Source organism: Hyperoodon ampullatus (genome assembly GCF_949752795.1).
Source record: "Hyperoodon ampullatus genome assembly, chromosome: 2".
Classification (NCBI taxonomy): domain Eukaryota; kingdom Metazoa; phylum Chordata; class Mammalia; order Artiodactyla; family Ziphiidae; genus Hyperoodon; species Hyperoodon ampullatus.
Window position 1 is genome coordinate 49,399,346 of NC_136915.1, and position 24,374 is coordinate 49,423,719.

General features: G+C 43.3%; 1 protein-coding gene across 5 annotated transcripts in view; it reads right to left on the minus strand.

Annotated features, from left to right (window-relative positions):
• DAB1 (DAB adaptor protein 1) overlaps positions 1–24,374 on the minus strand; it is a gene marked incomplete at both ends in the record, with an annotated part of 285,045 nt that overhangs the window by 139,219 nt on the left and 121,452 nt on the right. For all 5 annotated transcript variants that reach the window (XM_079698048.1, XM_079698050.1, XM_079698047.1 and 2 more), the window contains one exon: positions 5,854–5,993. In XM_079698048.1, coding sequence (XP_079554174.1) covers positions 5,854–5,993 — 140 coding nt within the window. The remainder of the gene's footprint in view (positions 1–5,853; positions 5,994–24,374) is intronic.

Here is a 24,374-nt window from a genome sequence, read left to right on the forward strand (position 1 = left end):
ACCTGATCAGAGATACGGCCTCTGACCCCTCCACTCTCCACACCAAACTGCATCCCATTCTTTCCCCCTGCATCTTTTTTCCTCGCTGTACCCACTGGCATATTGTATATTCATCTGTTGACTGTCTGCCTTTGCCCAACAGAACAAAAGCTCAACTGGGCACAGAACTTTGTTTTATTCATTCTACACTCCCAGTGTTGAGAACGGAGCCTGGGATAAAAAAGGCATTCAAAAAAGTGAAGTGACTTTCCCCTCACTTGGGTAATGAACAAGCCAGGCTTCGAACCTACGAAAACTTGATTTGAAATCTGTGTTCCTGGCTGGATTTGGAGTAAAATAACTGATGCTGCCATCCCTACACAGCCTAACCTTCAACTTCACTATCCAGGCCTACGCAAAAGAGAGAACAAGAAGTAGCGCCATCATAATGGAAGCCCCATTATAAATGGAAGCATTGGAAGTACTGTGTCAAAGGGCAGGGAGCCTCTCTTTCTTGTTTAAGTCCTCCCAACATGAAGACATCACAGCTTGTGGTGGGGAGAGGCTCGCACCTTTGGTCAAGAAGAGTAGCTTTAATGGCCCCATCTCCAAGATGGTCCTAACAACCCCTAGCTCTTAGAATTACCACAACATCAAATGGTGCTAATTCCCAGCACATAGGGATGCTGACCAAGTGGCTGTCAAAGAACTCCCTCCCTGGCAGAAGGTGGCTGCAGATAAAGAGGGATGGAAAGAGCCAGCGTGCATGTTTCAGGAGCACTTCTGCTTGGGGCTGCGAATGGTACAGCTTCCCAGGACAAATGCAAGAGAGAAGGATGATCCACATCGTGTGATCCTTGGGGAAATAAAACTCCAATTTTATCAGGCATGTTGAGAGACAGGACTCTGAGTTAAGCCCTGAAAAACTGCATGAAGTCCAAGCAAGCCTGCCACCAGACAGCACACTGCAGGGGCTCACCTCACCACAGATGATTCAGTGCTGTTATGTAGAACTGACGAAGGGCCGAGGGACAGGGCTGGCTGGGGAATCGGAAGATATGGATGTAGGTGTCTTTTGGGGTTTCTGTGCCTAATATTAGCTACCTGACCTACAAAGTCACTGTTGGCAACCTGGAAATGAAGGAGTCAGATGTTTTCTTGGGTACCTACCAAATGGTAGGAGTTCTCTTATACAATTCAGCCCATCCCACATTCCTGGGAAGGAAAAATTATCTCCCTTATTTTACAAATGACCAAACATAAGATCGGGGGGCCAAGTGAACACCCCAAAACTCAAGGAACTAAGAAGACATATAGAGGGCATTCAAACAGTGACCTTTCGAATTCCAGGGTTAGGGTTCCTTCTATTATAACCCTCTGGAAGGGCTCTTTGGGGAGGCATGGATGAAAAAGGGTGGAACCACCAGCTTCCAAACTCAGTAGTGAAGGAGAACTCTAAAATGAGAATACTTCTTACTTCCTAAGAGTGAAGCGTGCACACACCGCACCTAGCATGGGGTGCAGCGTGCAAGGAGAGCTCAGCAAATGACTGTGACCATCACCTCTAATACTAATACTGATTCTATGAAGCAATGCCATGTGCTGGGCACTGTATGGAATGACTGACGCAGGTGTCCCTAAGGGAGTCACACAGAGGCAGCATCTTGCTGGAGGATTTTATACAGAGGGAAGGGGTCAGGCGCCAGGCAGGGTTGATAGCCTGCCCTGTCCAGCTCAGGGGTTGCCATGAGAATCCAATACGATGATGCACAGGAAAGGACTCTGAGAAACCTCACCCAGCAGGGTGTATGCACATGATGAGATGACTGTGATCTCCAGGGAACACGTCAAGCAGGTGTGCAACCTGAACAGCTGAAAACCTAGAATGCTATTCCAGAAAGCTCCGTGAACTAAACCTGGTCTCCAATCTCAGCCCTACTGGTTATCAGTTGTAGATCTTTGGGGGAAAAACTCACCCTAAGTTTCACTTTTCCGAGGTAAGAAGGAGAATACAAATATCCTCCTCTGCCCTGCTTTGTGCCCAGAGACTGGCCCCTGTGGTCTGCATTGCCAGGTCCTCTGAGCTTCCTGCCCTCTGGATTCCACCCAGGAAGGCACAGAGAGGAGATCAGAGGGTGGAAGGAGAGAGGTCAGGGTATTTCATCCAGCCTCCTTCCCATCCTTGTTCTACAATCTCCAGGAGTAGCTTAGTTTTGCTTGGCGAGGGAAGGGACTTTGTCCTCAATCTCGCCCTCCCTGGGTTCCAGTAAATAGGTCTCATCCTAGGATGGTAACAGCTTCCCACTGTTTTCAGTTTCCAGTGCCTCACCAGCTCTTGTTTGCTACCTTAACCTTGCCTAACATTTGTATGTCACTCCTACCTTAAAGTATCCTCATCTGACCTAGTCAGGCTGGCTGTTTCTTACAGGACCCTGACTAATAGATTTACTTAGGGCTCTGTCATCAGCCCATCTCTCCCATAGCTTCAACCACCACCATTTTGCCCGATACCTCTGAAAGTTGACTGCTTTGGAAGTCAAGGATGTGGGGTTATGTAGCTTACTGGTAGGAGCTTAAACTCTAGTTGGGGAACCAGGATAGATTCAACGCAGATAAAAAACAGAATAGAACGAAGCACTAAACTATGTCTTATCAAACACTGGGCATCTGGAGATACAGGCTTGAATTCTGGGCTTATCCCAGATTAAATGAAGGTTCTGGGGCAAATCCTACAACTTCCGTGAGCCTCAGATTTCTTATTTACAAAACAGGGAGGCTAATAGATACCTCATAAGAGCGAAAGAGATAATATATGTAAAAGTGCGTTGTTGACTAAATTAAGATACAATGACAAGGAGCCTTCGCTGGTGGACAGGCAATGGCTCACTCATACTCACATTATGAATCCCCTCTTAAATCTCTATAATCCAAGAGAAAACTCTCTAAAACAGGAAGAGGCACCAGCTTCAGAAAGCCTAGCAAAGAAAAACAGATTAAAAAAATTTTTTTTCTCCTATGGCCTGACATGAACAAGTGGGCCTTTTGCAAGGCTAACAGGCATTTTGTACTTCTTTGTCTTTCCTTCCTGGGCAAGTGGCCAAATGGAGAATCTATCGTTTATGTTTCTGTGTTTCTTAAAGAAACACTACAGGGAGCAGAAATGTCAACATTCTTCTCTGCAACTTGCAAATAATGAAAGACAATTGTCTGGGAACCAAGAACCATCAACAAGTTCAGAGCATTTGACAGGAGCGTGTTATGGTTGGACCAACTCTCCAGGGCTTTGGGGACCTCACAGTTATAAGGGGTGACAGATGGGGTACTTCACTGCAGGTAACACCCCCCTCCCCCCACCCCACCCCCACACGCAAGGTCGGCAATCCTGGCCAGGCCTGGTACAGCTAGCCTGGCCCAGTGTTAATCCTGAGGGAGAACTTCAGGGCACACAGGCCAACTCCTGTCTCACATACGCTGAGACCTCCATGCTTCTATGAAGGCAGCTGTCAGTGAGGTGCTCTGTGACCCATGCCTGGTGAACGCTATCTACCAGGATGCTGGGGGAAGATGCACCAGCCTCCTTCTTGCTCACAGCAGACTTGTGGCTCTGGGTGAGAACCAGGCCACTGGAGAGTTTCTTGATGTCTTTCAATTAATATTTGTCAAAAGCAAATCTCCATTTGCCTGGCCTCATACTCAGTAAGGAGCAACTTCAGCAAGAATCAAGATCCAGGCCTTTATCCCCATTCTTGACTAGGGTCTCCTTGGCTTAGTCTTTCTGGGTTCTCTCTCTGCAATCTACCCTCTGGTAGAGAGGATGCGTTCTGGTCTGATCTCATGCGTGAATCACAGTCCTGCTCTGGGGCAGAGCAGGGGTCAGGGTGGGTGAACATGGAGCGCCGCAGTTATCCAACTACCCCACAAACCAAGTGGAGTGGCCTGTCTCTTTCAAGGATGCCCTGTGGCTGTGTGTCTACGTCACATCCTCCAGACCAGCATTTATCAGTCATGAAGCTGGAATTTAGAATTCTTCCTGTTGGACTCCTTTGTGTATTTATCACTCAGACTTGAACTTGGCAGAAGAAGGGGGCTCATTACTGGACTGTCCTAAAATCTTATAACATTGCTTAATTATTATTATTATTATTTTTAAATATTTATTTATTTGGTTGCATCAAGTCTTAGTTGCGGCATGCGAACTCTCAGTTGTGGCATGCACGTGGGATCTAGTTCCCTGACCAGGGATCAAACCCGGGCCCCCTGCATTGGGAGCGTGGAGTCTTATCCACTGCACCACCAGGGAAGTCCCGCTTAATTATTTTTTATTAAAGGGTACATTAACCTCTTCCAAGGAGACAATCTGTGAACTCATGATTTTACTGTCTTTTATACCTTTTTCTAGTATGCCTTGTAGTAGATTCATAACTATTAAAATAAAGTTTGCTGTGTAACAGCTAAAAAAAAAAAAAAGAAAGTAATGATACACAGTTTAGAAAATTAAGAGTTTTTAAAAAGAATGATTCCTACAGCTATACTACAGGGAGTCTTAGCATCTGATATACATGTTAAACTGTTGAGAAAATGTGTACAGTATAAAAAAAACTAATACCTGTGCTTTATTAAGCATCTATCAAAGAAAAGGCAATGTAGAGGGTATCTTAGAGATATTGTCTCATTTAATATTAGTAGGCACTTGGCCAGCCTTCTTTTCTTTTTTCTTTCCTTTTCTTTTCTTCCCTTTTTCTTACATTAAAAAAAATTACATTGACCAAGTTGTATCCTCAGGGACTATTAGAAGATATGAAAAAATGCTCATGTTATATTATTAGGGAGAAAGAAAACAAGATATGAAACTATAAATAGTAATTCCAATTACACTACATATATGTGTACGATTCACATATATATACACAAATGTATATAAAAATACAAAGAGAGAGTGTTAGTTACACACAAAAATGCTGATACTGATTTTTCTTTTTGTGGTGGGATTGTGGATAAGTTTAATTATCCCTGATACTTTTCTGTACTTTCAAAATTTTTACAATGAGCATTTTTTGAATTCTATAATTAGGAAAATAATTAAATTATAGGTCTTAAACGCATAAGATAGCTTGTAAACTTCTTGCTAAATCATCTGTTTTTCTAATACTTTATATTACTTTTTAAAAAAAGAGACATAGACTACATGGAGACCAGAATCTGGGAACAAACAATGTTCAATTTTGTATGTTTTTAAAGGCTATTTAATAACATAATTTTCTTATTTTGCATATTAAAATTTTTCTCAATTTCTTTCTTAGTTTTCTCAATGAAAAACCTTCTTTAAAGCATTTAAACTCATCAATCTCTTTGTGATACCACCAAATGTCAATATCTAGTTACATATCACTTTTTGTAACATTTTCCCTTTAAAGTATTTGGGGGACATTAATAGAAATTTCAAGAATGAATAAAATCAGCTTTTGTATTAATATATCATCTTTTACCATATTCATGATATGGTAAAATATATAAAATTTATTTAAAAATAAAGTAGAAAATTTATAAAATCTGAGTGACAGCACAATTTGATGATTTTTTGTACTTTTATTTTTGCAGGCATTGAACAGTGAAGATACAATTGAATAAAATGTGGTATGCTCAAAAACTGTACACCAGGGGCTAGCAAAATACCTCCACATAGGAGATGCTCAACAAACATTTGTTAAATGATTGACATGTCCTCCCAATAAATAAATGCAGTGAGTCATCAGTGTACCAAGTAATATACCAGTATATGAATAAAAAAATATGTTTACCAGAATGACTGTAATCATTTCTTCCTCTCAGTCATATCAAACCCACACTATTTAAATTAAAATGCTTGTGCAGTACCTTGAGTTTCATCATGGAGTCTTGGCATAACTTGTCTCCCCGAGCTGCGGAAACCTCATCAATCCCGATCAGTTTGGCCTTGTACCGGACCCCTTCACCTTTAAACCTCTTTATCAAAGTGGCTTCACTGCGATCCTGACCTAAAAAGAGAGAAATGCAGGATTCAGATATGTAGATGTTCAGGCCCCATTGGCTTTAAATATCCGCAGCTCCGAGATTGGTTCTCTGGTTCACCTACATCCTATGCAAGTCAAATCATTAGACCATAGACAAAAGAATGGTAAGACTCCTGTATGCAAATTCTGGCTCTATCCTTTTAAATCCTCAGGCAAATTATACAACTCTCTCTGAGACTCTATTTTCTCAGGCAGAAAAAAAAAAAAAGAGTTAAAAATAACCAATCCCAAAGGGTTAAAATAAGATAAATAAACATGATGACACGTATAAAGTACTCAATATGGATTTTGATACACACTAGGTCATCAACAAACGATCATCACCCACTAGGAGTCTATGTCTGACATTCTTGTTAGAATAGTATTAGCCCTGAGCCTCTCCGGCATTTCCAGCATTTAATATGACTTTGGCCCGGGTCCAAGACCCTCCTTACACCCAATTCCATGGGCTGTTTTATAGTGAGACTCCAGAGTAATTGCTTTGTATCAAGCAGTGACTCAGGGGCAATTATTGAAAAATGATTTTACAATGTCTCTTCTGCTAACTCATGCATGTACAGAAAGAGGCTTCCATACTCCTTGGTACGGTGCGCCCACACCTCGTAACAGCTTTCTCAATAATTATTAGCATAATATTTTGCTGAGACACATCAACCAGAAGTTCAAACACATCCACATAAAATGAAGACAATAAAGTTACTGTGAACTGAGCACATCTTTCTTGTGAGATGTTTTATAAACTTTACCCCCTCTTCACAACGACTCAACCATATCCATTTCCCAGATGACAAAGATGAAGGTCACAGAGTTCAAGTAGCTTGTCCACGTTCACATAGTCCGAAAAAAAAAAGAATACATAGGAATTCAAATCTCTAACTTCGGCAAACTCCCATCAAAGGAGTCACAGGTTGGGGCATTGCTCATGTGGTTCTTAAAACCTGGAATGCCCTAGGCTTCTGATATTCACCTCCTGGAATATCATTAACTTCAACTTCTGATACCTCCTCTATCATTCCTTCTTTCCTCACTCTGACACTTAGACCTGAGGACACTGGAGATAATTCAGCCCATTTCTTCTCTCCACATGATGGACAAACTGAGGCCTTTCCATTATGTGGGGTTGAGAATTATTTGAGGACACACTTAAAATAGAAAAAAAAAAAAACAGCAATAGCTAACCATCATATAATGCTTTTCTATTGACGAAACATGGCTTGCATTTCATTCATTTATTCATTCATCCCTTACTGAACATCGCTTCTGTGCCAGATGCTATTACTCACTGGCAACAGATGAATGAGACAAAGTCTATGCCCCTAGAGGCTCAAGTTTTTGATGACTGCAAACAAAAATGTGTAATGCATTATGCTAGATGTGTAAGAAGGTATAAGCTTTAGAGCCAGACATCCTCATTTCAAATCAGGGCTCTCTCACTTGTAAGCCAACTAAACTATCTTCCAAGCCTCTGTTTCCTTAACTGTTGAATGAAGATTAAATATCTACTTTAGGAGTTATTATGAATAGTAACTTAAATAAGATAGTATGTGCAAAGCATGGATTCACATGGTAAGTTTTCTATAAATGGTAGTTGTTGCCCCTGTTATCAGCTCAGTAAAAGAAGCACATAGAAGATACAATGCCGAGAGCAGGAAAACACAAAAGAAGGACGTCTGCATAGTTAGGCCTGGAACTGTCATCCCCAAATCCCATTTGGTATTTTTTCTACCGCATCCTTGCTGACTTTTAGCATATTAAACTTCTTGAATTACTTTCCATAAAGCAAATATAACACATGGATGATTCATCTGAATGTGTAATCAATGTAAAAATTAAGTCTCCGGGATCAGTGAGGGCAGATGTCAGAGACTAAGGCTAACAACAAAGAGAAGAACATTTGCCCTGATATACCCTATACATACAGACGTCTAGCTGTGGGCACCACAGGTCACCTCTCCCTGCATTATTATGCAATATTTGGTAGGAGTGGCCTATGGTTTGATCTATTTCTTGGGAAGGTTATCTTACTCTACCTTATTCTATCGCAAATATCATCTCTGCCTCTTCAATTCCTGACACTATTTCAGTCACTAATAGCATCCCTTTCACTATTTGGAACTTCCTCCAAAGTATAATAACAATGTCAGATAGGATTTATCATGTCCTGTACAAAGCTCATTATATGCACCAACTTGTTTAGCCCTGGAAATAATCCTAGAGGTAGGTACTATTACTTAGGTTTTATAGACAAGGATCTATATTGAAGGTTTGAGAGGCCAAGTAATTTGTCCAAACTCACAGAGTGGGACCTGAACCCAGATCTCCCTGATGCCAACGCCCAGGCTTATGGTTTGCTTGTGTTCTGTGTCTTCAAGCCTGTTCTCTTAACCACGATGATTAACTGCTTCTCATCTATCTAACTTCCCTGTGAAGCCCCATCTAAACTTCTACCAAAACTCACCTGGCCCAAATCTGTTGATATTTAATACACTGGCAGCATTAAAACTCCATTGGAGAGATGGCTTGAAAATGGAAGAAACAGCTTCCAGCCTCCAGGTCATGTCCGAAAAATGTCCGTAAGTCAGATACAAAGACAGCCTTAAGAAACATTTGTCAGGGCACAGAGCTCTGTTGAGGAGCATGCTTCGTAAGAGGAAGCAGAGCCAGATCAGGTGAACGAGGGCAGAGATTAATAAGAAAATATTAGGTCATTTAGAGGAAAGTAGAGAGTCCAATTTAGATTAGGACCCAGGGCCAAGCTAATTTGTATGAAGGGCACTTATGCAGTAGATAATCCGGTTTCTCATTAAATGCTCCACCATTAAAAGGGTAATTTTTCATGAGCACATCTTGAGCAAGGTCTCAAATATATAAGTTAAGAAATAAATAACAGAGATCAGAGCCATAACACTGTTCCTTCAGAGGCACATACGACTTGAGAGTGTGAGGGAGAGTGTCAATCTTCATGCACCCTAAGTTATCATGAATCCCCCAGCTTATTTTGCTGAAAGCACCACTGACCCTCTGCTTCAGGATGGACAGGAGAAAGGTCATGTATTTAAGGAAAATCATCTATTATCGAGCATTTACGATACCAGTCATTGTGCCAAGAGTTTTACATGCAATCTCTTATTTAATCCTCACATCTGCTCTTTGAGTTAGTCTCTGTCATGAGCCCTATTTTATAGAAGATGACACCAATGCCCAAAGCCAAGGGCATCGCCTGAATTTTTTTAGATAACAGCTTTAGTGAGATTTAATTCCCATACCATTCAATTCACTCTTTTAAAGGGTACAATTCAGTGGTTTTAGTACATTCATAGAGTTATACAACCATCACTGCTAGCTAATTTCATAACATTTTCATCAACCCAGAAAGAAACCCTGTACACATTAGCAGTTATTCCCCATCTTCCCCAAGCCCACCAGCCCTAGGCAACCACTAATCTACTTTCTGTCTCTATAGACTTGCTTGTTCTGGAGGCAAACTACATTTCATATAAATGGGATCATACAATATGTGGTCCTTTGTGACTGGCTTCCTTCACTTAGCATCACATTTTCAAGATCATTCCATTTAAGAGCATGTATCAGTACTTTGTCTTTTTCTTTCTGGATAATATTCCATTGTATGGATATACCACAACAGCTGATGGACATTTAAACAGTTTCTATTTCTTTGCTATTAAGAATAGTGCTACAATGAACATTTCTGTACCAGTTTTTACATAGCCATATTTCTTCAATTCTCTTAGGATTACACCTAGGAGAGAAATATCTGGGTCATAATGGTAACTCTGTTTAACTTTCTGAAGAACTGTCAAGCTGTTTTTCTAAAGTGGCTCTATCAGTTTAGAATCCCACAAGCAAAGTATGAGGGTTCCAGTTTCTCCACCAGCTGTTCTTGCTACATCTCTTATTGTCTTTTTTTTTTTTTTTAACTTTAGCCATCCTAGTAGGTGTTTAGTGAAATCTCCTCATGGTTGCATTTTGCATTTCCCTCAGGACTAATGATACAGAGCATCTTTTCATGTGCTCAGTGCCCATGTGCTTATCTTCTTTGGCGAAATGTCTATTCAAATATGACAGCCTGAATTTGAACCCAGGTCTCAAGCAAAATGTCATGCTTTTACCCATTAGGCTATGGGGTCTCCTGTGACCTGTCACAGCACTTACTACTTCTCGCTTTGTGTCACAGCTATATGAATAGATGTCTGATGGAGCCTACGGTAAACTGGCAGATAGCTTTCTCTTAAGACAAGTACATCACAAGCACACACACCGTGCCTGATCTTCTCATACCATGTCCCATTTAATCCTCCAGGGTTACTGGAAGGAGGCACTGCCATCATTCTATGGATGAAGACACTAAAGCCAGAGAGGTAACTAAAGTTATTTCAAGCTGAGCTGTGAACAGAGCTTCATCCTGTCGTACTCTGAGGCCTGAGCTCCTCCACTGGGTGGCATGAGCTCTGGGTTCAGAGGACCTGAGTTCAAGTCCCACCTCTCCCACCCCTCCCCTAATTGTGTTGCCTTAGGTAAGTTCCTTTACATGTCTTCCACGGCATCTTTCTCTGTTCAGTGCAGATAAGAACAGTTGCTCCCACATTGGGTCATTGTTTAGGTCAAAGAAATGACACACAGACAGCACGTAGGAGAGTGACAGGCAAACAGTAAGAGCTAGTCAATGTTGGCCATTGTTATCTAGGTGCTCATACTTCCAGTTTGTCTGGGACAGTCCCTGTTTATACCTTTTGTCCTGACGCTATTATTACTAGCACCCCTCATTACTCTCAAACGTGTCCCAGTTTGGATGGTGAATTGTGTGGTCACCCTAATTCTATTATCACCATCTTTACACTGCACTGCCTCAGAGTGATCTTTGTGCAAGGCACTGTGCTAGCTTTCTGTGGTACCTAGGTAGTGAAAAGTGCCTCTTCTCCTGTCTGGAAGCCACAATTCAGAAGGAGACACACATAGCTTTACAAAATATGACCAGGACTGTGAATGTCATATAGAGCTGAGGGGAGGAGGAATTGTTTTTGTCTGGTGAGGAGAGGATTAGCAACAGCTGCAGAGTTGAGATGCCGTTTGAGGGAGGCTGGTGAAAAAGCAGGGATTCAACAGGTAGAGAAGTAAGGAAGCTGCTTTCTAGAGGAACAAAGATTACGGTAATATTCAGAGACAGTGAGTAATTAGGTTAGATCGAGCGTTTCTCAACCCTAACTATGTTTTAGAATCATCTAGGCAGCTTTTATAAATATCACTCCACAGATTTTGATTAGATTGATTTGGGGTAAGCCTGAGACAATCAATGTGTTTGCAAAGTACTGTGTTCAAACACATGGCCTGAGTGATGCTGACAAAGGCTGGAGGGGTCTAATCATGAAGGGCTTTGGAAGCCAAGCTAAAGCTTTTGGGCTTTGTTCTTTAGGCCACAGGAGCTATTTATGTTATGGTCTGTTGTGAGGATTAGATTAAAACAACAGTGTAGCAACATTTGGGGAAGTATAAAGCTCTCATTGATTGATTATTTGTTGATTTATCATTCACTTATATATATATATATATATAGAGAGAGAGAGAGAGAGAGAGTGTGAGTGCTCACTATAAGTTCTAAGGTGCTAAAGATACAGCAGTGACAAAATATATAAATATCCCTCTACTCATGGAGCTTACATTCTAGTGGAAAAGTCAATAGATTATTGCAGTCATTTTCTAATTCTAGTTTAATGAAGAATCACCTGTTTAAAACACACACACACACACACACACACACACACACACACACACACACACCATACAGACACAAAAAACCACATTCCTAAATCCTACCTATTGAGATTCTGAGCCTAGTGGGAGGGACACAGTGGACTGAGTTGATTCAGACATTCGTAATTCTGGAAGCTCACCAGGAACAGCAAGTGGTCGAACAGCAACCTTTTTATGTAGAAAATTTCTTTGGAGGTGCTATTTCTCAAACTGGGTCCTCAGAATGAGAATTTCAAAACAAAGTTTTGATTTGGGGTTTTCAAATTGATAATAATATTTTAAACATGTTACCAGTTCACAAAGGATAAAAATCAGTAATAATAAAAGACATTATGGGGGCTTCCTTGGTGGCGCAGTGGCTGAGAGTCCGCCTGCTGATGCAGGGGACACGGGTTCGTGCCCCGGTCCGGGAAGATCCCACATGCCGCGGAGCGGCTGGGCCCGTGAGCCATGGCCGCTGAGCCTGCGCGTCCGGAGCCTGTGCTCCTCAACAGGAGAGGCCACAACAGTGAGAGGCCCGCGTACGGCAAAAAAAAACAAAAAAAAAGACATTATGCAGCAAAGGTATTTTCATAGAGTTTTCTTAAAAGCCCAAGACTTTCTTTTTAAATGTTTCCAAGGGATCTCCTTAAGTGGGAGAAACACTGTTCAGGTGCATTTGTGGCTGGCTGGGTGTACATGTCTGGGAGACAGGGAGGGCCTGAGGGGCACCACCTTATTAGTGCTTTCCTACTCACATCAGAGGAAAGGAGCCTAAGCGGAATGGTTTGAAGATTTCTGCCCTGGTTCACTGGCTTTACTAGGTTCCATAAATAAACAACAGTGATGAACAATCACTATAAGGGATGCTTTGTCAAGAATCTTAATCCAAAACTCTCCAAGTAATCTGAGAATTGAATTTTCAATATACCACTGATTGGAATTCCAAAGGAGGAAGATACAGGGTTTATGCCTGGAAACCACACCCCATGGAAGAAAAGCAGTAGCTGGCTGGGAAGTAAGGAGGCCTGGATTCAAGTGTGGTCTCTGTTCCTATACCTTCACCTATGTGATTATGTGGAAGTCGTTTATCCTCTTGGAGGCTCAGTCTCCCCATGTACCAATGAGCATTCATAGAGAGAAAATGTTCTCCAGAGATCTCTGAGAGCTAACCGTCTAGGATGACATTTAAAACTAATATTCAGAGACTCTAACCATGGCCAGACTGTATGCTGTGCTTTGTAGAGCTCAGTTTACTGTTAATGCAATCGTATGTGGGTCCTATCCACATATTTTAGATCCAGAGCCAGAAATTCAGAGAGGTCATGTTGTTTAAATTGATTCACCTCGGTAAGTACTAGGGCCAGGATTTAACCCCAGGTCTGCCCGAGTCCATAGAAGCAGGTCTCCAGGGCATTTTTCTTTCTTTTTAAATCACATCTCTATCAGTAGAAGATTTTTGAGCATACAGCTCTAAAATAGATATATTTCTGCATAACTAAAATGAACCTCCTTAAATATCCTGCAAGGCCCCCATAAATATGGGCCCTGTTTAACTCATCAACCTCATTTTGGACCACCCTCCCTTTTACTTTTCACATTCCCGCCACGGTGGTCTTCATCCAGATCCTCCAACAAGCCATGCTCTGAGCACACTGTGCTCTGCAGTTTTACACCTGCTGTTCATTGGGCCTTGAAGCCACCACCCTTCCCTATCCTCCCCCATCCCCGTCACCCCTCCCCTTCGACACCTGAGGTCTCAGCACAATGCCATGTGTCCAGGTTTCTCTATCTCAGAGATCTACCTGGGACGTCCCCTCTGAGATGTGTCCATAGTATTCTCCTGATAATCCCCCTGCCTTCTTGCAACAAATTAATCTCATTTGTAATAATCCGTTTAAATTCCTCCTTCTCATTCCTCTGTAAGCTCCAGAAAGGCCTGGACTGTGTTAGATTTGTTAGCCAAGGTATCCCCGGAGCCTGGCATTTGCCTAACAAATAGACACATTTCACTCAATTCACTCATAGCATCTATCACAGCACCAGGGCACCTCACTGACTTTGTCTTCATGCCTGTCTCCTCTACATGTTAGCTCCCTGAGGGTGGGGGCAGGGATTGATTCATCTGTGTTCTCTGAACCTAGCATGGTGCTTGGCATAGAGTGGACCCACAGTTCCCAACTGTATTGAACAATTCAATACATGAATGCATTTATTTATTTATTCAAAAGAGGCTAGTGGACTCCCAGAGTCTGGACCACACTGGGAAAGTATACAGGGTCACTACAAACCCCTTCTGTACAGACTTTATCTCAAATCCATTCCATGAGCGTGATTCACTAAGTCTTCAAGGAATCAAAGTCCTAATGGGATAAAGTAAATGTCACACCTGCAGTTAGTTCACTGTTGACTGCACTTCATGCCGTTAGGGAAGAGCGTTTCTCAGCCTCATCACAACCTGCTCATCTCATAACCCGGGAAATGACTCTGAATTTAAATGGAGACAGTCCCCAGGGCACCGAGTAAACCCCCCATTTTGAAAAGGCCTCAAGGATGCTGTCAGGAAGAACACCACGTCCTTGTCTTGGAGCAGAAGGCACTGCCAGCGTGGAGGTCCCACACTGGGAGTGACCTTGCAGAAACTTCAACAAAAACAAGCCCCTCTGTCAGAAGTCAGGAGCCCAAAGAAGCAGGCAATTAGCATTTTTCATGACACTGAGGCAGAGAGCCCACAGAATCGACTGGAGTTGTAATCAGTCTCCCACTCCAGGCTGTTCACTAAAGATGGCTAATGGCCAAACAAAAGAGATTTCACACCCAAGACTGTTCTCTCTTTACCTCCCCCACTCATCCCAGATAATGAGCATGGCCACAGAAACCCACACAACAGCCAAGATTGTTTTTTCTAATGTGGGCAGTCTGGCCGTGGATCCTTTTAATTCTTTTAACTTTTGACAGTTACAGTATTTTCCTGTCTAGTAGAGGTCAACATCAAGGTATTTCTTGTATCAAGCTGAGTATTCGCTCCTGTTTTTTAGATACTTAAACATCTAAGGAAGTGTCTTAGCTGAGGCTGTTGTAACAAAATACCACACACTGGGTGGCTTAAATGACAGGCACAGATTTTTCATAGTTCTGGAGCCTGTGAAGTCCAAGATCAAGGTGCTGGCAGATTTGCTTCTGGGTAAGGTCCCTCTTTCTGGCTTGCAGATGGCTGCCCTCTTGCTGTATCCTCACTTAGTGGAGAGAAAGCATGTGAGAGAGCTCTGATCTCTCTTCCTCTTCTTATAAGGGCACTAATCCCACCAAGGGGGCCCCACCCTCATGACCTCATCTAACCCTAATTACCTCCCAAAGGCTCCACTTCCAATACCATCACATTGGCAGGTAGAGCTTCAATACATGAATTTTAGAGGGTGTGGGGGGAAGAGACACAAACATTCAGTCTGTAACAGGGAGGCTAGAATGAGGAAGGAGGAAGAAAAAGCTGGATGATATCTGAAAACAAGGATGTCTGTCCCATTTCCACATACTGTCTTATTGAAAAGTCAGAACAACCTTGAAGGCAAAGACTGCATCCCATTCAGAGGAAGTAGGGTCAGTGGTACAAGGCCATGCTGCCAGTGAGGGGCGCGGTTGCCTAACGCTGTGGTCAGAAGGCGCGGCAGTAGCTCTGTGACCACCTGTGTGTGCGATTCCGGGAAAGGCGTTTAACTTTTGAGTGTTAGATTCTCCATCTGTACAAAACTATACTTATTTGTACTCCTCTGTCTGTAGGACAGTTAGAAGAATACATGAGACAATACACATTTTGCTCTTAGCACACTCCCCGGCACGTGGCAGTCTTTCAATAAATATTTACTGCATTCCTCCTCCCCAAATAATATATTTCACATTAAGCACCAGTGGCCCAAAGCTAACCATAACAAAGTCATACTGCATTAGAAGTGATGGTCCCAGCTGTTTGGTAACCTTTTTTTTTTTTTTTGGTTGCCTGGGAATAAGGGTGCAATTAGGAACAGGATGTTCCTTCCTGAAGGCTATAGGGAGATCACCTTATGAATTATTAACTCAGTACCCAAACTGAGACATCCTCCCTCCTTCTGCATATCTCTCTGAATTACTAGGCCATCCATCTTGATGATAAGAAAATCTCAAAGAGGTTTCCCCCCACCCTCATCCCCCAGCCTAGCCAACATCAGTCTATCCATTGCTGAGAGAGCTCTATTGTCTGTTAGGTTGTCCAATGTAAGAACAGATTGTGGGGGGAATTTCAGGGCCCAGGAGCAGAGATAAGTTATTTTACTTAGAATTCTATCTTGCCGTTATCCAGGTGTTGATTTGCAATAGACAAGAAATTATGTATGCTGACTGTGTAGGGGAGAATGCTGATTTTTGTATAATTAACTAGCTGGGTAGTGGGCAGAATAAGGGGAATGACACACTTAGGGGGCTGCTAAAAGGCACTTTTATGAACATGGTTTCTGTCATCATTGCTAAAAGGTAAACTAATTCAAAAGCTAAAATAATATTCAACCTATGACTCATACATACATTTTCTTTAAAAGTTCTCCTCTCTGGTACTTCTGGAAAGAACTCTGTATAAAGGGTATCTGGCATCCATGGGCCCCTTTCTATAGAAAACCAAGTCCTAAGATTCCAGAGATTTCTAATGCGAGGGCCTGGCAATCTGCATTTTCAAAGCTTGGCCAATGATTCTGAGGCAGAGTCAGATTACGAACCACAGAAGTACAAGGCAGGATCCTTTGGTGACCCCATATGTGACCCAATCCTTATGCTCTGACAGTTGGGCCTTCTTTCATTTTCCTAGTAGACAAAGGTCTATTAGTATTTATCTGGTTCTTCTTTTCTGCCGGCTGTTATTTAACTTTAAAAATCTATTATAAAAATTGTATGACATCATCAATAAACTCAATAACAGAAGAAAACAATCATTGGCCACGTCATGCCCCTCCAACAGATCCTTAGCCCGACAATTTCCTAGCACTGTCCTTTCAAACACCACTTTAAAGTTTCTGTGAAGGGAAACTGAAGAGGCTACCATGCTAAGTAAGTGCGGGGTGTGCATCGTGCTCCATGTGGTGACACCTGGTGCAGGAGGGCATGTTGAGGCAGGAAGGACCCAGGCCCGGGAACCCCCCTAGCTGGACTGTAAGCTCCTGGAGGGCTGGCGTTGTCTTCTGCTGTCCTCTCTGTGCATCTCAAACAACTAGGACAGTGCCTGGCACTGAGTGGGTACTCAAGAAATATTTGCTGAAGAAGGAAGTATACTGAGTAAGGGAAAGTGCTCTCACTTTCCTTACCCAGGGTTTCCAACACCCTCCCCCAAACATATAGACGTAGCATTTTCTAACTTTGGAAAGTCAAGTTTAAGTTTTCATCGTGGTGCCCAAAGTCTCAGGTGCTATTAAACAGGCTAGTGGCACTACAACCCCTAGCAACATTTCTCGAACACAAGTCAGGTATAATAGAAAAATAGCCAATCATACCTCCATGTAAGAGGAAGAAGCCGTGAGACAGAAAAAGGCAGAAACCTTCCAGTTTTAAGATTATAAAGATGTCTATAACCCTCTATTGCCGAGTCCTTCTGAAGTCTTCCATGAAGGCCTAGGAGCTTGGTATATCCTGCTAACTTGGGCCTGTCAAGGACTAACCAGTCTGGCTTCTAATCTGCAGCTTTCCTTGTTCACACTTGCTTACCGGGAGCCTGAGGATGGCACACACCATTCACTTTCTCAGATCTTTGTATAGCTGGGCTTGGGTCTTTTTCCCAGTGGCCAAGGGGCAGAGAAGGTAAAGCCAGTATGTGCTGCCACTAAGGGTGTAAGGGAATGCACCAGGTGTGCAATATTTTATCTCATGTCGATGCCACAGTGCAAGGCACAGAATGGGCTTTAAACAATATGTATGTTCCCCTTCATTGTCCTCTTATTCCTCACAACCTAGCATGACATGCACTATTAGTCCCTTCTTACAGATGAGAAAATTAAGGCTCCAAGAGGTAAGGACTGGCCCAAGACCACAGAGCTCAGAAAAGGCAGAGCCAGGAGTGCTGAAAAATCAATGCAGTTAATCCAAAGAAGTTTTAAGGCAAACAGGCAGATGCAGAGAACAGAGCAGTGGTTCCCAGAGGAGAAGGGGCTGGAGGGAGGGAAAAATGGGTAAAGGGAATCAACTATAGGATGATGGATGGAAAGTTTTGGTGGTGAGCACACTGTAGCATATATAGAAGTAGAATTATAAGGTTGGATACATGAAACTTATATAATGTTATAAACCAATGTTACCCCAATAAGAAACTAATAATAATAATAATAATAATAATAACAAAAAAACAAATGCAAAAAAAAAGAAAACAAAACAGAACAAAAGTTTTAAGGAAGAGAATGTGAAACTTGAGGCTGGATAAGAAATAGGATTGCAGAAGGCAGGGGAAGGACAGGTCTGAATACGCAATCATTGAATTTATTTTTCTCTCTGTTATTTGCAACAGAAAGGGTCCTATTATGGTTGTAGTGCTGCAGGGATGAAGGCAAGACAGGATGATGCATATAAGGGTGGGGGAGCAGCAGGATGATGCAGGGGAAAGAACACAGTCCAGGAGAGACCTGGGTCCTCAGCTCTTTGTCACTCGGAGCCTCCTGGCCTAGAGCAAGTCACTTCATCTCTCTGCAAATGACGATTATAACGTTCCTCCTGCAGGATTACTGTAAGAATTCTATGCAAGCATATGTGTGAAGCACCCAACACAGCGGTACAGCTCCTGGACGGTATCATATGTTGACAATCTTTTCACTTCCTTTTCTGTGAACTGCAGGCTACACGTGGTGTGTCTCCCAGAGCCAGCTTTACGTCTGAAGACTCATCCCCCAGCTGACATGCTGACCCAGGAAGGCTCTTGGGTGAGCTGCCCTCAGGGAACTCTCCTCCCCCAAAGCATAACCTCACCCAAGGCCACGTTCCCCTCACCTCGCTTCCCACCGCCCCCTGAAGCTTGCATCCAATCAATAACTGGATTGGATGAGGCTGAGTATAAAAACCCAAGCCCCGAGCCTCCGTTGGGGACGACACTGAAGGCCACTCAAGAGCTCCCTGTGCAAGAGTGAGATCAGCTGGGGCCTTTGTTGCAGCTGCATCAGGGTTCAACTCCCCCCTCCGCTCAGCCCTGCTACCCGTACTCCCCATCGGTGTTGATTCTGAAGGCACTTCCCTAATAAGTTTCCTATAGCAAATCTCCATCTCCACCCTTGGTTTTCTGGGAACTAGATGGAAGACAGTACAAAGTCAGTGCATTTGAGGGAGAGAGCTCTGGTGGACGATAGAGAGGGGGTCTTGATGTGGAGATGCAAGCTAGCAAGTGCCTGCAATAATCCAAGAGTGACGGGAAGAGGGCTCGGGGCGGGGGTGGGGGGGGCAGTGCCAAGTGCCCCGATGATGTAACCTGCTTTGATGTTCCATGACGCTAAGCCTAAGCAGGAAGGCAAATCCAGAGCTAACGCTCTCTCACCAAATGCAACTCAAAGGCCCCTGGCAAAACTGTGGAGTGTTCGCCAGCCGTCACGGGCAGCTGAGTCTGTCAGAGTGAGCGGGGCAATCCTCACCGCCACCAGAGCTGGGAGGTACAGTGGGGTTTGCTTTTCTAAAGTTCACAACTTGTCTCCCTTTGGCAAATGCACATGATAGCAGATACTAGGCATCTACAAAGCCCTGGGAGCTGATGACAAGCGAAGATGATCTTGTTTTCCGATGAAAAAATAACAGATACGTTTTTAAACTTTTTCTATTTCCATTCTTTAAAACAACTGTTTTTTTTTCTTTCCAATTACAAAGAGGAACATGCTCAAATCTTAAAATTTGGAAAACGCAGGAGAGGAAAAAGAGGGAAAGTTATCCACAATAACTTCCAGGGATATCTGTGGTTGCATTTGAGGATATGCCCTTGCAAACTTTGTCCTAAGTATACACACACAAATGCACATTTCTCAGAAATGTTTTCATACTGTACATCTGTAGCTTGCTTCTTCCATGTGGCAGGGCAGTGTATCTTTTCTTCCATATTAATATTTCTTGGAACATGATTCTCAGTGGCTGCCTGACATCCCCATTTTATAGATGTAGCGTAATTTATCTAACCAACCCCTTATCATTGGACAGTTAAGATCTTTCCAATTAAAACCGTTCAAAGAGACACAATGCTGAGAACTCCTCCTGAAGACAGCAGGAAGATGGATTTTCCCTGTGAGAACGCCTCCATGGAGTCTTTCTACACGTATCAGAGTTGACACTTCATTATTCCCCCCGCCCTTCTTCCACTCCGGAGACGTGTGTGGGCTCCAAACAGACAAATGCGTGAACACAGATGCGAAATTTACCTCTCCCAATGTTCTTCATTGGGGGAAACAATGAGGGCGAAGGAAGGAAGTCTGTAGGATTTGGATTACACATGAATCCCTGTAAGCTCTGGACATGTTGCCCACGGAAAGCCAGATGACTGAGAGCACAGACAGAAGCGGGAGAGTGGGACTTAGTCAGTGAGCTGAGGTCACAGCGGAGCGCAGGACAGTTGAAACCCCCCGTTTGAAGTTCTCACCCCACGTGCGTGAATGCTCGGCATTTGAAAGCCTGCTCTTGGACCCAGACAGAGGTTACTTAAACCACAAATGAACGAGGGTGTCTACTTTCGTGTGCAGCCTGCCACTGGCTGAGAACTTTCTTCTGCAGCAGCTACAACTTTCAGGCAGTCATCTCCATTAGAAAAAAAAAAAAAGAAAAGGAAACAAGAGGGTTTAATTGGGTCTCTCTGCTGCCAACTTGCTTGCAGACTATTTTTTAAGGGAGATTACTTTGGCCCGGGAAGATTCTGGTGGGATCGAGACCCACGCTTTATCTTCCATCTGCCTTCTAAACAAGAGGGCTGTGTATGCTATCGACTGATTAAATGATTTCTTTAGAGTACAAAGAAGTATTTGTGATGAAGACAACAGAGAGGGAAAATCAATTATTTACTGAGGAGGCTGCGATAGAAGTTACATTTGATTAAACTCAGAGATAAATCCCAGTGATGGAGGGTTTAAGTGGAATGTGCTGGAATAGACAATGACTAAGTGCCCCCCCCACATTGCCAGTAATGAATGCAAGGGTACAGGCCCCACCCTGACGCCCCTGGATTTCTAACACAGGCAGCCTAATATTCATTCATGCCACAAACATGTGTTGAATGCCTACTCCATATCATTGGCCCAGGTCCCAGGGAAGAGTCATAGACAAGAGAGAGAAAGCCCCTGCTCTCCTAGAGCTTCTCATCTGAAGGGGAAAGGAAAAGAATTAGCCGGTAAACAAATAATGAACGAGATCCTTCCAGAGAGTGATAAGTGTTATGAAGATGATAAAACAGTCTGATGAGATGAAGAGTGACTGGAGGCAGGGTGGGGAACAATTAATTTCGACAGGCTGGTCCAGGAAGGCGTTTCTGGAGAAATGCCATTTGAAAAGGGATGTGAACAAGGAGAAAAGGGCAGTCATGCCAAGAGGGAGTGCGTTTGGCCTGTTTACAAAACTGAAAGAAGCTAGTGTGATGGGAGCAGAACCAAGGGGGAGGGGATGGGAGCGGCAGGAAAGAGGGAGGCAGGGCTCCTTCATGGGTCGCTTTAGAAGGTCAGGTAAGGAGTGTGGATTCAGTTCTAAACCCAGCGAAACACCATAGTAGGGTGGGGGCAAGCGGGGGTTATGCAGGTATATGGCCGCATTTATTCTTTTAAACATCTTTATTGGAGTGTAATTGCTTTGCAATGGTGTGTTAGTTTCTGCTTTATAACAAAGTGAATCAGCTATACATATACATATATCCCCATATCTCCTCCCTCTTGCGTCTCCCTCCCACCCTCCCTATCCCACCCCTCTAGGTGGTCACAAAGCACCGAGCTGATCTCCCTGTGCCATGTGGTTGCTTCCCACTACCTATCTATTTTACATTTGGTAGTGTATGTATGTCCCTGCCACTCTCTCACTTTGTCACAGCTTACCCTTCCCCCTCCCCGTGTCCTCAAGTCCATTCTCTACATCTGCGTCTTTATTCCTGTCCTGTATGGCTGCATTTTGTAAAGATTTCTCTGACTGCTCTTTGGCAAAAGGGGGTGAAGTCGAAGCAGGAGGTATCATAGCAACCCAGGTGAGACAGGAAACAAGGAGGGTGGATTAAGACATAGAGAAATGGGCTGAAGCAAAACAGACACTGCAGGAAAAGCAGACAGGGCTCATTCATAGATTGTCTGGGGGAGAGACAGGAAAAGGGAGGAATCAAGTATGACTCTTGAATCTGGCTTAGGGCCCCTGAGTGGAAGGCAGTGTCTCTTGCTGAGACAAAGCCATTCCAACCAGCGATGGAGACAAAGCCAAAGGAACTGGGTGACTTAATGTTCCCTTCAAGGCCTTTCAAATTCCAGCTGTGTGGGATTCGGGAGCAGATAGATGCAACCTCCTGTTGCCTGTTCTGCCACAAGGGCCCCAGACCCCACTACGTCACAGTAAGTTCCCTATTTACAGTATGGAATAGACAAGACCTACCTGGATGTTTAGTAATGTAACCTGGGTGTGTGACAGTGGTCCATCTGACATAGAGGTGCTCCATAAATATGAGTTCTTTTCACTCCAGTTTAAATGTAGCCCGAGAGTTCAGACTGAACCATGTCAATGCTGAAAAACCATGGCTTCTTCTGCGCATGACATCATCATATAAAACCACCGATTTTCTTCCTTTTTACTGCGTTTATCTAACTGACTATGTGAGAGTTGGGACCTGGCCTCATTCATCAAGACTAGACAACTTGGGCTTCCCTGGTGGCTCAGTGGTTGAGAGTCCGCCTGCCGATGCAGGGGACACGGGTTCGTGCCCCAGTACGGGAAGATCCCACATGCTGCGGAGCGGCTGGGCCCGTGAGCCATGGCCGCTGAGCCTGCGCGTCCGGAGCCTGTGCTCCACAATGGGAGAGGCCACAGCGGTGAGAGGCCCGCGTACCGCCAAAAAAAAAAAAAAAGACTAGACAACTTTTAAGATATCTGTCCAATCTCGGTGATTGAACCCCCAGCTGACCGCCCTCTCCCATAGAGCGGTATCATCACAGTGGCCGTGTTTATACAACATGACCCGACCCTCTGGCCCCTCTTGATTGAACCAGATGGTGACACCTGGGCCAAGCTGTGTTGATCAGAGCCCCATTCTTGGGAATTGAGAATTGAAGCAGAGAAGGGAGTCAATCTTTCCTTGTGACTAGATTATAGAATTCTGGGTGGCCAACTTTTCCTGCCATTGGCCTAGGTAAGAGAAAGGCAATCATATAGAAAGCCAAGGGAAAAGATGTTCTGGAAGAAGTGACCACAGAGAGAAATTACTTATTGAAAAATCCTGGTTCATCTTTCCAGAGGCTCAGCTCACACATGCCCTTCCTTAGGTCTGTGAGACAACTCTCAGTCCTTATGATGTGTCCCTCTGTTATAGTTAAGTCCATTCAAGTTGACTTTCATTACTTGCAACAACAAAACTTTCATTAATAATGGATGTGAATTTCTGTACATCTGGCTCCTGGCCCACCTCTGCGTGGCCAGGAGACAGTCACTAAATGCTTGCCAAAGGGAAGGGATGTAGATGGTGGTACCCAGGTCACTGCCCCAGGGAATCTGCTTTATCTCTGATTCTCTCTCCCTAGCTTCATACCTGCTAATACAGTCAGTCATGAGAAGAGAAAGAATTTGGATTTTGATGATCTTTCCCCTGCTGTCATCACCAAGATCTCAAACCTCAAATTGCTTAATTTTGTAGTTTATCTCCCTGGAGATTAACTTTAGCTTTCAGTTAATTTAATATGTAAGAGCCAATTATCTTCTAAGCAACTTCTTTTTGTCTCCTTTTTGCCAACAAGGAAAAACAGACAAGTCTTTTTGATCCGATAACAAAAGCATGAACGCCTACACAGCCTTGCTAATTTCAACAAAACACCTCCCTTCCAAGGAGCTCAATATGGTTGCAAGCACAATCCTAATGCTTCTTAAACTACTGTAGTAAAGTGTCAGGGAGAAAATGTGACAAGTGTTGATCATCAGCAATAGTAAGATATAATGAATCAGTGGAAAACAGAAATAAGTATTAAATCTTTTTGAGTTTAATTCAGCCAACACCTTGTGAGCATCTTTTATGTAACTGACATCCCTGGGCTGGAGCTGCCCATGTATTAAACATCTGCTATGTTCCAGGTACAGTGATAAACATTTTCACATACATTACTTTTCATTTAGTTCATACAACAGCCCTAAGGGGTACTATGACCTTCCTTTGTGCAGATGAGGATACAGACTTCTGAGGTCAAGAAACCTGCCCAGAGTTCACATAGCCAATAAGAAGACGTGATTCACCAGGATTCACTCCAGCTATGTTTGTTTCCACATCTGTCTGTGTTCTCCACTCTACCTAAGCTGTCTCCCTGAGGAGATGAGTAAATAGAATTACTCCCTTTAAGAAGTCCCCAGTCTAATGGAAGAAACACAGTTTCATAAAAGGGCAGTGTTTCATAAATGAAGGTGCCA